Source organism: Phytophthora ramorum (assembly GCF_020800215.1).
Source record: "Phytophthora ramorum isolate Pr-102 chromosome Unknown Phyram_PR-102_s0015, whole genome shotgun sequence".
Taxonomy (NCBI): domain Eukaryota; phylum Oomycota; class Peronosporomycetes; order Peronosporales; family Peronosporaceae; genus Phytophthora; species Phytophthora ramorum.
In genome coordinates, this window is record NW_027150661.1 from 1,232,029 (window position 1) to 1,245,671 (window position 13,643).

The 13,643-nt window shown below is 53.2% G+C and overlaps 5 protein-coding genes across 5 annotated transcripts; 3 read left to right on the forward strand and 2 right to left on the reverse strand.

The window, feature by feature from the left end:
- Nucleotides 1-1,106: 1,106 nt before the first annotated feature.
- KRP23_12674 (RxLR effector protein) lies at nucleotides 1,107-2,081 on the forward strand (the record flags this gene model as incomplete). The annotated part of the gene is made up of 1 exon (XM_067895975.1): nucleotides 1,107-2,081. The coding sequence occupies one exon, from the start codon at nucleotides 1,107-1,109 to the stop codon at nucleotides 2,079-2,081; it is 975 nt and encodes a 324-aa protein (XP_067739582.1).
- Nucleotides 2,082-2,547: 466 nt separating this feature from the next.
- KRP23_12675 (uncharacterized protein) lies at nucleotides 2,548-4,197 on the reverse strand (the record flags this gene model as incomplete). Its single annotated transcript, XM_067883313.1, has 1 exon — nucleotides 2,548-4,197. One exon carries the CDS (start codon nucleotides 4,195-4,197, stop codon nucleotides 2,548-2,550), a length of 1,650 nt encoding a protein of 549 aa, XP_067739583.1.
- A 2,072-nt stretch (nucleotides 4,198-6,269) lies between these two features.
- Nucleotides 6,270-7,652, forward strand: KRP23_12676 (uncharacterized protein; the record flags this gene model as incomplete). The annotated part of the gene is made up of 1 exon (XM_067883314.1): nucleotides 6,270-7,652. The coding sequence occupies one exon, from the start codon at nucleotides 6,270-6,272 to the stop codon at nucleotides 7,650-7,652; it is 1,383 nt and encodes a 460-aa protein (XP_067739584.1).
- Nucleotides 7,653-8,367: 715 nt separating this feature from the next.
- Nucleotides 8,368-9,696, forward strand: KRP23_12677 (uncharacterized protein; the record flags this gene model as incomplete). Its single annotated transcript, XM_067883316.1, has 1 exon — nucleotides 8,368-9,696. One exon carries the CDS (start codon nucleotides 8,368-8,370, stop codon nucleotides 9,694-9,696), a length of 1,329 nt encoding a protein of 442 aa, XP_067739585.1.
- Nucleotides 9,697-12,443: 2,747 nt separating this feature from the next.
- On the reverse strand, nucleotides 12,444-13,643 carry KRP23_12678 (RxLR effector protein PSR2; the record flags this gene model as incomplete). Its single annotated transcript, XM_067895976.1, has 1 exon — nucleotides 12,444-13,643. The coding sequence occupies one exon, from the start codon at nucleotides 13,641-13,643 to the stop codon at nucleotides 12,444-12,446; it is 1,200 nt and encodes a 399-aa protein (XP_067739586.1).

A 13,643-nucleotide genomic window follows, 5' to 3' on the forward strand; every position in this document is an offset into this window, starting at 1 on the left:
GCTCACGGGAAGTCTTCCCTCCCGAGCAAGCTTGCATTTTGACATATGCGCAGGGCGGAAGTTGTTGCCGCCGCCATCTTTCATGCATGCCTCCATCGTCGCTTGGAGTGAGAGAAGGGTGTTGTTTAGCGTTGAGCTTGGCAGCTCCCAAAACGCTTGAATTGCATTGAACACAAACATTCAAAAGGATGGGCGACATCTGACGTGTGTTCCCAGCTTTGGAGCTCGATCGGCTGCCAATCATCCATCGACAGCAACGCGCACAGCATTCGAATCGCCTTGCTCACGAGTTTCGTTTTAGCCTAATCAAAGCCTTCTAACGCATATATTGACCAATAGAGACCAATGTGTGCGGTTTCCTGACAGCTGTTGTGGATCGGAGTACATGTAGTATACAATTTGAGGTCCTCACCTTCCAGTGATTCAACATCCAGTGCGGTTGAAAACATGTCCCACGCACTGACGGTACGCACCGGGACATTAGGGCTGTCAACGTTTAGCGCTAAACTGACACAAACTGAAACTAAACTGACAACGTTGTCAGTTTAGTTTTTGCACGCGAAAACTGACACAGACTGACACTAAACTATCCAATGCTTTGTTTCATACATTTCTGATCTTGCTCGGTTGTGAGGTCTTTCACTTCCGGCGGGAAGCTCCCGCCATCCCGACCCCAGCATTTTCAAGATGGAGGTTATGGAAGCGATCGTGCACGCTAGTGACGATGAAGATGGCATTGATGCACAGCCCCATGCGCGCAACGAGCTCTTCTAGCTGATATGGCGCAGCTTGTTCAAGAGAGAGAATTCGGCGTGTTCTCGTCTATTCGCATAATGTTGAGTATCATCATCCAGAGGTATATCGTCAGGTAGGTGCGAAACAGCTGGTGATAGCTGAATAGTTTAGCGTCCGTTTGTGTCACTTTAGGCTAAACTGACAACTGCACAAAACGTTTTCTGTCAGTTGTCAGTCTACGGAAAACGTTGACAGCCCTACGGGACATGCCACAAGTTACGAGGGCAAACCGTAATCTGGTGAGGGTAGGCACCTCAGTTCACTTTGCAACTCGCCCTCCAACCCTCAGAGTCAGGAACGACCACTAAATCATGCGTCTTCATCATATCGGTGTTCTGGCTGTGGCTGCTCTTCTCGTAAGCGTCGACGTGGTTTCATCAACCATCAGCTCGAAAATCAAAGCACACAACTTCGAGGCTGTGGCTCGTCCCCTCGCTGACAATCGGAACGACGTTCTACCCACGAGACTGCTGAGGACTAACGATCTGCTGAATCAAGATACCGAGGAGAGGCTATTTGGCCTAGAGAAGGCTTCGAAAGCGATCAATTCGGCAGCATCCAAGATCAAGATGAACCTGAATATCCGAACCTGGGTGAAGGAGGGGAAAAACGCTGACAACGTCTTCAACCTGCTCCAGCTCGATGACAGGCTCGATCACGTGCTCTCCAGCAAAAACTTCAAGTATTGGTCGAAATTCATCGCCGCGTACAACACCAAGAATCGAGACAGTCGTGTGTCCATGATCGATCTGCTCACTGCCCGCTTCGGAGAGGCTGGAGTGTCCAGGATGCTCATTTCAGCAAAAAAGGTGAAGAGTACAGAAAAGTTGGCGACGACGTTGCAGAGTGCCCAGGTGGCTGGTTGGATCAACAAGGGGGAAACTCCGGGCAGAGTGTTTCGAATCCTGAAGCTTACCGACTGGGAGGTCAATATCCTTGGCAGCCGCAATTTGGAAGCGTACGTCAACTACTTGGGCGTGTTTAACCATCGGAACTCTAAACAGAAAACAACCCTGCTCAACGTATTCACGCAAGAACATGGTAGCGAGAAGAAACTGGTTGATTGGCTTCAAACTTCAAGGATTAAGTTCGGTGCTACAACCAAGGGAGACGAGTTGGAGGCCGCACTGTTCATGAAGTGGTTCAAAAAAAAATTATCACCGAAAGGGGTTTTCAAGACCTTGGGGCTCTCCAGCAGCAATCTGGATTCGTATTCCCCTTTGCTGAACCGCTATCATGAGTTCCACACGGAAGAACTGGCAAAGGTTCGCAATGCAGTACCGTAAAATGGACCCCTTCAGTTGGCTTCAGGTTTTTATGACTGTAAACGCGCGCGATCAATGCTTGGAGTGCTAGAATTGGTTCGTACATTCAAAATGTAGATTCCATTTCAGACCGTATGTTCTCGTGCTGGGGTGAGTACGGTTAATTAAGTCTACGAGCACCTCCTGATGAAGGCTGGCCAGTGAAAAATATAGGCTAATTTAGAGAAGTTTTGAGTCTCCTTCACTCTAGCATCAGTGATACAAAGTTTGATGCAATCTCTTTCGAGTCTATCTTTCATGTCCTTGATACGTTTGCACGGGAAACAGCAAGACTGCAAGAGATGGAATCTGCTGAGATTTCACTTGCTTTAGGCTGAGTGAAAGGTTTTCTAGTGGTACTTTGAAATTGATTTTGGGCTTAGATAAGGCACAGCCCCAGCGATATCACGGTACAACAAATTCAGTGCATTAACTACCGCGTACATGCTTACATTTCAAGCCGTCGAGATTGCACTCGCGCTCGCTCCATTTCTCGCATGGCCAAGTCGTTTTGTTGTACCTGGCTTCCAATAGATGCGGCTCTCTTCAGGAGCTCCTCCAAGGCGTCTGAGGTCGACTTGGCATTTACTTCCACCTCCTCCTCATAGGCGGGCTCACGCCACTGCTCGACTGTTTCAACATCCAGTGCGAAGTCGTCATCTTCTTCTGCGCTGGAGCTAAACCCGTTGATATCACTCAGAGTCGAGGCGTAGCCGTCCATGAAGTCACGCCCAACCCAGCTCTCGTCGAATGTCGAGCCTGTCGGACGTTCAGCTCCTGGCAGAGTCTCCTCTCTCACTACGTCGGGTAACGATCCAGTGTCCGTCTTTTCGTCACCCCACCACTCGCTCTCGTCGATTTCTGAGGCGCTCAGCGACATTATATGCTTCTGCTGGGCTTTTGCAGCATCCAGAGCGCCTGCGTACGACTCGAGCGCTGGGCCGTGAAGGTAAAAGTCAGCAACGACCGCGTACTCGGGTTCACATGGCTGCACGCCCGTCATCTGCTGAGCTTCCACCACACAGTTAGGACAGCACACAGTAAACGCACACGGACGCTCGGACCCAAGGAATAGGCGCTTGTTCTTGGCGGAGCACTTGGAGCAAATCGCCACACCACAGACGCGACAGGCGCGCAGACGAGTTGATGAGAACAGTCGTTTGCTGCGCTTGATACACACCGAGCACACGGCGTCCTTTGAGAACGATTCGCCTTGGTTCACGGCATCGAGGTTGTACCCCGATACAGAGTTATGGCGGGCCAACAGGGTCAGTTTCTTGGCTTCAGCGCAGGCCACCCCCTTCAGCAACCCCGTGATGAACGACATGGACACCAGAGGCACCGCGTGCCGTGACAAGTCACCCGACAAGTCAAAAACCCCTCGCACCATGATATCCACGAACCCCGGCGTGGTTTCTCGGAACAAGCCGGCAAAGTTCATTTCGCCTCGGATGACATCGTTCTTCTTGCGGTCAAACGGAGGGCACTGCAGGATATCCACACTGTGCAGCATAATGTAGCCGAATTTGCGTTGGCTCTCGTCTTGTTGCACACCCATGGCCTCCAAGTAGCACACATCGCGCGGGGTGACAATTGCCGTCATGGGCATCTTCTTGAGCACCCACTTGAGGCCGAGAAAGTGTAAAGGGTCTTCGGGGGCGTCCAGTTCCAGCACCCGCAGCAGTGCACAGTCCGTCGGTTCGTGCATGAAGGCTTTGGTCGTCTGCTCCTCCTCCTGCGTCGTACTGAAGTGTCCATACAGCAAGTCTTCAATGGAGCCTGGTACTCTACCGAGGGCAATGATACTCGGCTCGGGTCCATTGTCGGTTGGCACCTTTCTCCGTCGTCGTCGATACACTTTGACTTCATCTTGGGACCGGACGAACTTCCACTGGCCCGGATCCAGTCGCGGTTGGTGGCTCGCCTTCCTCAATGCATAGAGATCTTCGTCTGCTAGTAACCCGTCGATCCGTCGACGCACCAGCGCTCGGTACTCTTCGGTCTGTTCGATGGAGACGTTCACTTGTCCGAAATGGTCTTTCGGGAGCGGGAATTTGGCGGAGGAGGAGGCACCCGACTGTGAGTGGCTCGATTGCATGATGGCGGAGACGCGACTGAAACCGGAACTGCAGTCAGGACTCGGTGGTTGCATGCGGGGAAGAGGTTGCTGGAAGTTGGCGACGGTCTCCGGAATTTCGGGATCCGGGAGATTGGGGAAATGGTGCGTACGTCAGCGGGGATTTGGCGAGAGTCAATCGATCAGAGCATCTAATACGGTACTGTAGGGTGTACTGGATGTGCACGTGCTGGGGTGGCGGTGCAAGGGGAAGCGTGCGAGTCCAGCAGTGCAAAGTGGGACGTTAAAATGGAGTGGGAGTGCGAAAAGTATGTTGCCCCTTTCAACATCACCATTTGAAAATCAGGTACTCGTGAAAGACGATATTGAATGCAAATCGAATTATGTCTATTCACAGTGTTTAACGTATGAAATGGATTTGTATTACTGATAATAAAATCTTCTTCAATATTGAATAGAATCGTAAATGACAGGGTTTTTGCTCCTGCTAATTTCATGTTATGATTTAACGCAGTTTCTGTTCACAGGAATAAAGACACGCATCGAAGTTGGCCCTGTACCGTTGGGATTGATCACAACCTGAGGCCGACAGGGCCATCTGCTGCTCCGGCTGAGCTGGAGCACGCAAGACGAGCCCGAAGCGTGCTGCAAAGCCACCAGCCTCGCTCCCTAACTCAAGGTTTCGAACAGTAGTCGTCATGCAAAATACATGTTGTGTTTCGAAATACCGTACCATTCAGGCTTCACAGTCGCACTGCAACATTGTACGTTCCCGTCTCCGAGTTCCTGCACCGGATTGCACTGCACGCCGGACTCGATGCAACCAGCGACCGCGTCGATGAGGCTGAAAGGCTGCGAGTTAGAGCATCTCGTATAGAGCAGATCCGTGAAAGGCTAGTTGATTAGAGAAGGCGAAGTGTCTTCCCCCGATGCCATCGCAATCAACGATGAGTCCTTTGTAAGTCGGCGGCAGTCACCTGGAAGCACTCTCTGCTTCAATCCGATTTCCACCGAGAAGTCCTTGAGCAATGGATACATACAATATATTTTACGCTTTTTACTGCAGGATTTTCGACAGCCAGGTGGTCGAGCCTGCTTGCGTTTCGGAGACCGGCCCGACAACAACCGTCTGCTTAGGGCACTTCAATAAACGTTTGGATGCTCTGCTGCTTCGTGTCGGGGAGATTCCACCAGGATTTTTGCTTTTGAACCCTATAAGGGGTTAATGTTGCCCTTGACGAACGCAAAACTTTCGCGTCGACGCAACCTCGCGAGCATGTCCCCAGACGATTCTGCGGGCGATTAGTTGCCGTCACTAACCAAACGCGTGAGGCTCCTGAAGCGTGTCGTGGCGGCAGCCGTTCGCCGGTCGAAGTGGATGTCAGTCCCATCGTGGCGGGTTTTCCGTTAGCAATGGGGCGCCTTTGTCGACGACTGCGGACGACGCCCCGTATCCGGATAGACCGCGACCTACCGTAGCGTCTTGTCTTGGCAAGGCCGCGACACGAGCCAGCTGACTCAAGCTGCTGCCCTCCATCCAGATGTGCCCGAACGCGAGGACACAACGATCGTTGGTAATGGTGATCAACTACCGAGGGTGATTGCAGTTCGTGTCCCCTTGCACCAAGCACCAAGCAGAGCCATCAACCTGCTCAACGCAAAGACGGCAAGGCGCCTGCTTGGTGTGCTATGGTCCCTCTCAGGCGATAAGGCCTGATTCACAACGGCGCGGTCTTCCATTTGACTCAGATTGCAACCAGGATGTGCTGCGCTTATGGCCGCCGACGTGTCGAGACACGATTCCTCGCCCGACCTCTTGCCGCCACTGCTGTCAACCGGGAACGGGCAATTGGGGCGAAGCAATCTTCAGGAGGCCCTCGACTTGCATAAACGGCTAGCTTGCCAGCTTTACTAACGCCCTCTGGCTCACCTACCAGCCGAATCCAAATCCTCGCGGCAGTGGCGGACTTGCGCCATCTCGGAAGCTCCGACACGCTGTACGGGGAGTCGCATGAACAACGACGCCCCCAGCTTCTCTATCGCTGTCCTATCCCCCACTTATCAACGTGAAAGGGAGCGCATAGAGTCACGAGATGGCAGAACCTGCTCGACGAGCGACAGCACCGGTGCCTCCGACTCAGACAGATGAAGCCACTCAGAGTTTCGCGAGACGCGCGACTGCTCCAGAGGAGCCGCACTCGCGCAGAGGGAAGCAATACACGCTGCTGGAATCAAAGTCGTCCTCCATGCCGTCACACTCGCGCGAGACGCCAAGCATTTCGTCTTCGCAGGGGACTCTAGAGCCCGGTAACGTCGAGGGGTTCCGGCATCTAGCACACAGCATCGTGTCGCGCACGTTGGCGCTCGAGTGCGAGTTCGACCGGATGGGAAGACCGGAGCAAGACGACCACGCGTGGAAGATACTCAAGAAGCAGAACCACCTCCGAGTGTACAAGCGCAAGGCCCAGCCGACAGCGCAACTGGATCAGAGTCGAGTCGGGGGGGCGTCCAAGAAACCTCCCATGGTGATTTGTGTCGGCTCCGTCGAAGGCACGGTGGAAGACATCCTCTATGGGATGCACGCCAAGACCCGCAGCGAGATGGGCGCTACCATGAGCTTCATGGCGAGGAACCCGCTAGACTGCGACGTGCTGGCGATGCTGGACTGCGGGTCCAAGCGAGACCCGTTCCGTCAACTTTCACTCAAGTACCTCCTTGCCGAGACGTTTGGAGACACTCGAGTGGTGAACGACCGGGACGTTTGCTGCTTAGAGTCCATGGGCTTCGGTCACGACTCGAGGGGTGAACAATACGGCTACTACCTCCTTAGAAGTGTTGATGTTCCCGAATGCTCCCCGTTACCCGAAGACAGCGGCGTCGTTCGCGCTAACGTTACCATGTGCTGCATCTACCGACAAGCCCAAGGCGCCGTCAAGGTGTACAGTAAGGCGATGATCGATCTGGGCGGCTCCTTGCCAGGGTTCATGGCCTACGACGTGGCCACGGAATTGCTGCTTTCCACGGCCGAAGCGATTGTTAGCGCTTCGGCCAAGCGCCTTACCCTCCTCGCGCTTGACCGTCAGCGCGCGCGAAAGTCTCAAGAGCCAGAAGACCTCACGTCGTCCTCGGAATCTGAGCTCCTTTTATCAAGTTCTCGGTACGGCATGTCGTTCAACTTCCGCAGTACGAAGTCCCTCTCTACGATGGCACCGTCTCACACACAAGATCGATCCTCCACCAAGACGTCGATCAAGCCCTGCAGCGTATGCAGTAAGAAGCCCAAGATGGCGAAGCTCGTCCGCTCCACACACCGCAACTGCGGTGTATGCTACGAATGCGTGTGCACCAAGTGCTGTATCAAGCAGAACCTGTACGCGCGCTCGGAACCGGTCCCCATCGTCTGCTGTAAAGTCTGCATCCTCGCAGCCAAACAGCTGAAGGTCGACCCTCGCGACCCGTTCCCGATGCTCTCATGAACGCAGTCGCTCATAGTTTTATGCTGCTATCGATATAAAAGTCATGCCCAACTTTGTTGAATCCATTCGTAAGATATTTATTCCAATCTCCCACTGCTCTGCAGTTATGAGCTTGTTCGTCTACCAGCAAACGTGTTTCTTTCGTGAAGCTGCAGAGCTCATCTCAGGCTTACAAGTGCGTTCCGTACATTTAGCATATAACGTAACAATATAACGGGGTGCAACCGTAGGTTCGTGACTTGCGCCATGCGGGGGGCGAATCTCCGTGTCGTCAAAGTGAACAATGCCACGTACCCAGCTGGAGCCTCAATTGCCCTAGAAGATGTGGCTCCAGCGATGTGAGCGAAGGTTGTTTGCGAACAAGCATGGCCACTGAAAGCAATAGAACCCCGAGCCCCGACAACTGCTGCAGACTGCAACCAACGCTCGCGTGGTGACCTGCGCTCCTCAAGTTATTGGAGACTCTGCCACCTCCGAATGTCCGCTCCAGCTGGTTGACCCCATACGAAGGCGCCGTAACGCAAGCCATAGAGATCCCTGCGATGCACTTCCACATGTGACGATCAGGTGGACGCAACCAGCGGGGGAGTGGACGGTCCCGATGGTGGCGTTGAAAGTTTGCAATGGCGACTAGCGCCTCCGGCTCTGGCCAACTTGGCTGGAGCGTGCAGGCTGCCACTTCCCGCCTCACTACTCAATTTGGATTCTCTCGGCCATGACGCACGGAAGACGCGCTACCACGCTGCCCGACGATGGGGCTCCAACGGATTCCAAGCCGAAACCCGTTGAGCGACGCTCGACTGTACCGGAGCAACTTGGCGCACAGCACTTCGAGTCGAAAGCCCCCAAAGTTCCGCGGTCGGCTCCGAGACTGAACCTGGCAGACGGAGACGTGCAAGCGTTCCGACACTTGGCACACAGCATCGTGTCGAGAACACTGGCCCACGAAGTGGAATTCCGCCAGCTCGGTTGCCCCGAACCGAACGCCAAAGAGTGGAAACTGCTCAAGCGGCACGAAGATCTGAGCGTCTACAAGCAGCGAGGACGCGCGGAGCCGTCGGAATCGGGCAAATCGACCAAGTCGGTGCACGTCAAGTGTGTGGGCTCGCTGGAAGGCACGTTGGAAGACATACTGTACGGGACGCACTCCAAGAACCGCGACGAAATGTTGGCCACCGCGGCGTATTTGCACAGCAGCCACATGGACTGCGCGGTGCTGAACACACTGGAGAGCGGGTCGGACGAAGACCCGTTCCGACAAACCACGCTCAAGTGGTTCATCGCACAAACGTTTGGCGACGCGCGACTAGTGAACAACCGCGACTGGTTCAACGTCGAGTCCACGGGTATCAACACTGATGCATGGGGCCGTCGCTACGGATTCTTCCTTGCCAAGTTTGCAGACCACCCTGGGTGCCCTCCTATGCCTGAGGATAGTGACGTGGTGCGCGGCAAGATGTCAATGTGCTGCATTTATCGGCAGGAACCGGGTTCCCAGATCGTCGACGTGTATGCGAAGGGCTCCCTCGACTTGGGTGGAGGCATGCCAGGCTTCATCAATAGTGCCGGAGCGTGTGCCATGATGTTCTCGATGGCTGTCTCAATGGAAAGCGCCGAAGGAAAACGCCTTACGAAGCTCGCTCTTCGGCACGCAGAGAAGCGCGCCAAGGACACGGAGGAACTCAAGGCGGAGGCGGAGCTCGAACGTTCACAGAACTACACGACGGAGTCCGTCATGGACTTGCTGGCAGCCTCCGTCATCTCCTCGTCGACTGCTTCGTCCAGCGAGGGCTGTACAAAGGTCCCCAAAGCACGTCGAGAGCCCTGCAACGTGTGCGGCAAGAAGCCTGCCATGTCCAAGCTCGTTCGAGCCTCGCACCGTAAGTGCGGCATCTGTAAGGAGCGCGCGTGCAGCAAATGCAACATCAAACGAAAGTTGTTTGGACGGACAGGGCCAGTAAATGCCATGTGCTGCAAAGTGTGCATCCTCGAGTCCAAACGCTTAGCCATAGATCCTCGCGACCCGTGCCCAATCCTCTTGTGATCGCTCGTTAGAATAGCAGATATCGTAATGAACTCTTTGTCAGGTGCGTTGCTACTTGTCGGGGACGCTAGCCACAACATCTCCGTAGATCAGGTCTGCAATTGAGCAGCAATCTTACCTCGATCACCTGCCCTTCACTCGGGAGGGGACACACTGCCAGCAGTGGATCACGCCGAGGGAGGAACCAGGTACATACTGTACGTGGCCGGACGGGTGGCCGGAACAAAACGATCAGGAGCTTGCGGGGCGATCATTGTCAGCTGTAATGACATATCGAGCGGAGCCAACTGGAGCGGGCACATGTCATACGCCAGCTCGTCACCGACGACCACGGAAGCGGAACACTTAGGGCTCCTCATGGGACTCAAGGCGTGCGAGAAGAAGCGGTACTGGCCGCTATGGGTGGTGAGCACGAACAAGATGCTGATTGCACAGCATCGGCAACGCAAGCCCCCAAAGGCACGGCATTTAACACAAGTCTACTGGAGGAGTCGGCGCATCGTGGATCGGCTCCGGGAAGTAGAATGGCTACACCACGCCAAAGAAGCCAATCGTATGGCGATGGAGCTGACAAACACAGCGCTCGAAAGCAGAACGAGCGTACAACAGTACACGGCTGACACGGGCACCGATTCAGGGAAATGGAGGAAAGTACTCCGCCACCTAGATGGAGACATGATACAATGGAAAACACACGAGGACAACGCGGCGCAAGCGGACGTCGTGGCCGACAGCCAGTTAGGACACCGGCACGTAACGGGGAAGCGTAAGCTAGGACCTGGAAAAGGCTAACTACCGACATAGGGGCGATGGTTAGAACGGACATAGGAAGTCGTTAGCACCACTAAGTGACATCAATGTACCTCACTGAAAAACGAAACTTACCTCGATCACCTACCTCAGTTCGCTCTGGAAACCCATAATGGAGCGAATCCCGCAGCCATTTGAACTGGTTCTGATCCAAGATTTACCCTACCCGATACAAAGAAAAACCATTCTATTCTTCATAAACATCAAATAGAAGGCCACTTAACCACCACAAGTGTTTAAAGGCAGCGGTTCAGACTCAAAATCTGAACGAGGGGGGGGGGGGGGGGGGCACTTTCAGATCATGGATCTGGGTTTTGGAGGAATAAACCTGCGAACATGGATAAAATGACCTTAATTAAGCGCTCTACCTGTCAATCTTGATAACTTCAACTAACAAGTCACACTCTTTTTCCGCATCAAGGTCTGTCCCGCATCAAGCTCAAGACCCCAGACTGCCCACCACGGACGCGGAGGTGGACACAGAGGCCGGGCGACAGCAGTGGAGCGAGCAGGAGCTGGGAATTCACAACTTGGAGGCGCGTAGACGAACCTATTCAAGCCTTTGAGCTGTTATCACCATGCGCAAGCATCATGACAAGGCGCGGGAGGGTCGCAGGTGTCGAGAATGACAGTCCCCAGGATGTGGTCGCCCTCCTGGAGTTCATTGGTGACGTTCTGCCGACGGGTGCGAATGAATGGGAGTCAGTGCGGCACAGATATGAAGACTATGCGGTCGAAACCGCTCAGAGCGCGAACTGGTGTCGCTCAAGAAGAAATTGCAAGCGTTGCTAAACATCAAGAAACCAACTGGGGATCCAAGGTGCCCTGAAAATGTTCGGGTGGCCCGTCAGATCCAGCGCTGGACTGAAGAAAAGGTGTCTATGGAGAACGACGTTGGAGACGAAAGAACTTTGAGCAATGAAGAGGACAGCCACTCGACAGCATCCCACACTCCTCCGGCGTTAGGTGAAAATGAAGGTGACAACTCATGACATTGCCTGTTTGCACCCTACCTGAGTTCATAGTGCGAAAGCAAGTAGTGAAAGCAGTTAACATCAAATCCGGTCGTGGTGATAAACGCTCAGTCATTTCCAGCACCGTAAATCGCCTCTCATGCCATTCCATATCATGGCTCAGGGTGGAGGTCGGCTCTCGTGAGGTAGTGTTGGCCGCGCTAACGATCACGCTTCTCTCTCTGGCCTTCGGCGGTGATTGCAAGTATCAGAATGAGCACAATGCTCTCGTCGTTGCCCTCGTAACTCATATTGCTATAGATGCGGAACAAAGTGCTGCGGGTGGGCACGTACTTTTCTAAATCTGTGCGCACCAGCTAAACCTATGTTTTGGCATCCCAGAATGGCTGCGGGAATCGCTCCAATTTGATACCTGCCAAAAGCTAAATCTGATAGCCCATTTGGCAGATTTAATACTGTCTAGTGAGGTCGCAAGATGCTCGTGATAGATGTCTGAGTAGCTTTCTCTCCTTTCTCGCAACGTATTTCCTCCCACTCACGATTTCATCTTTTGAAGATTTTTCAGCAGCTTTTCAGCAAGACCAGGGTGTTCTATTACCAGCAAAAAAATCACCTGCGTGTCATTTGTTCCAGGAAAACAATCTCGACGCTCTCATTCTCGTTGTCGAAGGAAAAATTGGTTGGTTGGGCACCTCCAACAGTCTCGATAAAAGCACAGTTACTCGCGTCTCTCACATTCTGTTTCGTTTTCGTTTTGGCTTCCTCAAGTGGTGGTTGTAGCTTTGGCTGGCGTTATCGTCTACTTCCCAACCTGATACTACTGCTATATCTGACATAACGCTTGTCCACGGATAAAATCAGACGTGCAAGGTCAATCTGTAATGAAAGATGCCCATTATTAGTAACATACATGTATTATAGTACTAGTAGCATTCAGTCGATGGTGCATAACCATTCAAGGCCCTACATTATCAATGGCGGTCTAATTAGTGTCACTCTGGTTTTAAGAGCATACATCCGCTCGTAACGCCTTGCCAAAGTGGTTCCCTCAAACGAAGTCCCCAGAAGTTTGGACAACTCTGCTGGGGATGTCTTCAAGGACAGCCATTTTCGGATGAGATCATCCTGCAACTCTCGAACAGTGCTGTTTATTCTCGTTTGTCTCGACGCAACGAGCTTCTGCACCAACGTTTTCTCTCCAAGAATCTTCCACAGCGCCTCAAACGAACTCGCCTTCCCTTCGCTGGAATTATCGACAAACTTGATCCACACAGCGAAATTCGGGTTCTCGAAGAGGTTGCCACTCGTGCGGTCAAGACGCAGCAACCGCCTAAAGACAAACTCGGCGTCCAGACCCATATCCTTCCAGAGATCGATCTCCTGGGCCTGCAGTCGCGTCGCCATAGCCTTGGTGTCGTCAACTTTCATTGCTGCTTCCAGCATCTCCCTTACTGACAAACCACCGTAGTGTCTGGTCAACGTCTCGACCATAGTCGTCGACTTTCCGGGGTTCCACGTGTTGAAATCGACCAGATACTTGTTGAACGTGAAAAACAGCGGGTTCGTCAGGATGTCATCTAGTCCGGTGTTGAGGCTCAATCTCCTGAAAACATCGTCGACAGATAGTCCGGCCTCTTTCCAACTCTTCAGCTGCTGAGCTTGCAAACTCTCTGCGAGCCGCTTGGTGCTTGGAGATCGCGCCGCGACTGCAAGTATTTTTGCTAGACTAGCGTCGCCGAACTGTTTCGTCAAAGTCGGAATCATCGACATCGCCTTGTCCGGGTCCTTCTGCTTCATGTTGAAATCGTCCACGTACTTGACCCAAGCGAGGAATTTCGGGCTCTCGAAGAGTTTGTCTCCTGTCTTGGCGAGGTTCAGCTTCGAGAAAACGTCATCGGCGCTCTTTTCTTTCTTCAGATACGCAGCGAGTTGTTGCTTGAGTAGCAACTTCTTAGCCTTGTCCACTCCAGGAAGCGACTTCAGAGCACTTGTGATTCCCCTCTCTTCATCTACTGCGGAGTCAGCTCGGAGAAGTCTTTTGTACCGGTCCGACGTAAGTGAACGAGCTCCCTCTGCGTCTGTAGTCATCGTCTTCACCGAACCAGCTCCGGCATTGGCAAAGAGCACGCCAACGACTAGTAATGCCGCAAAGTGGAGACGCAT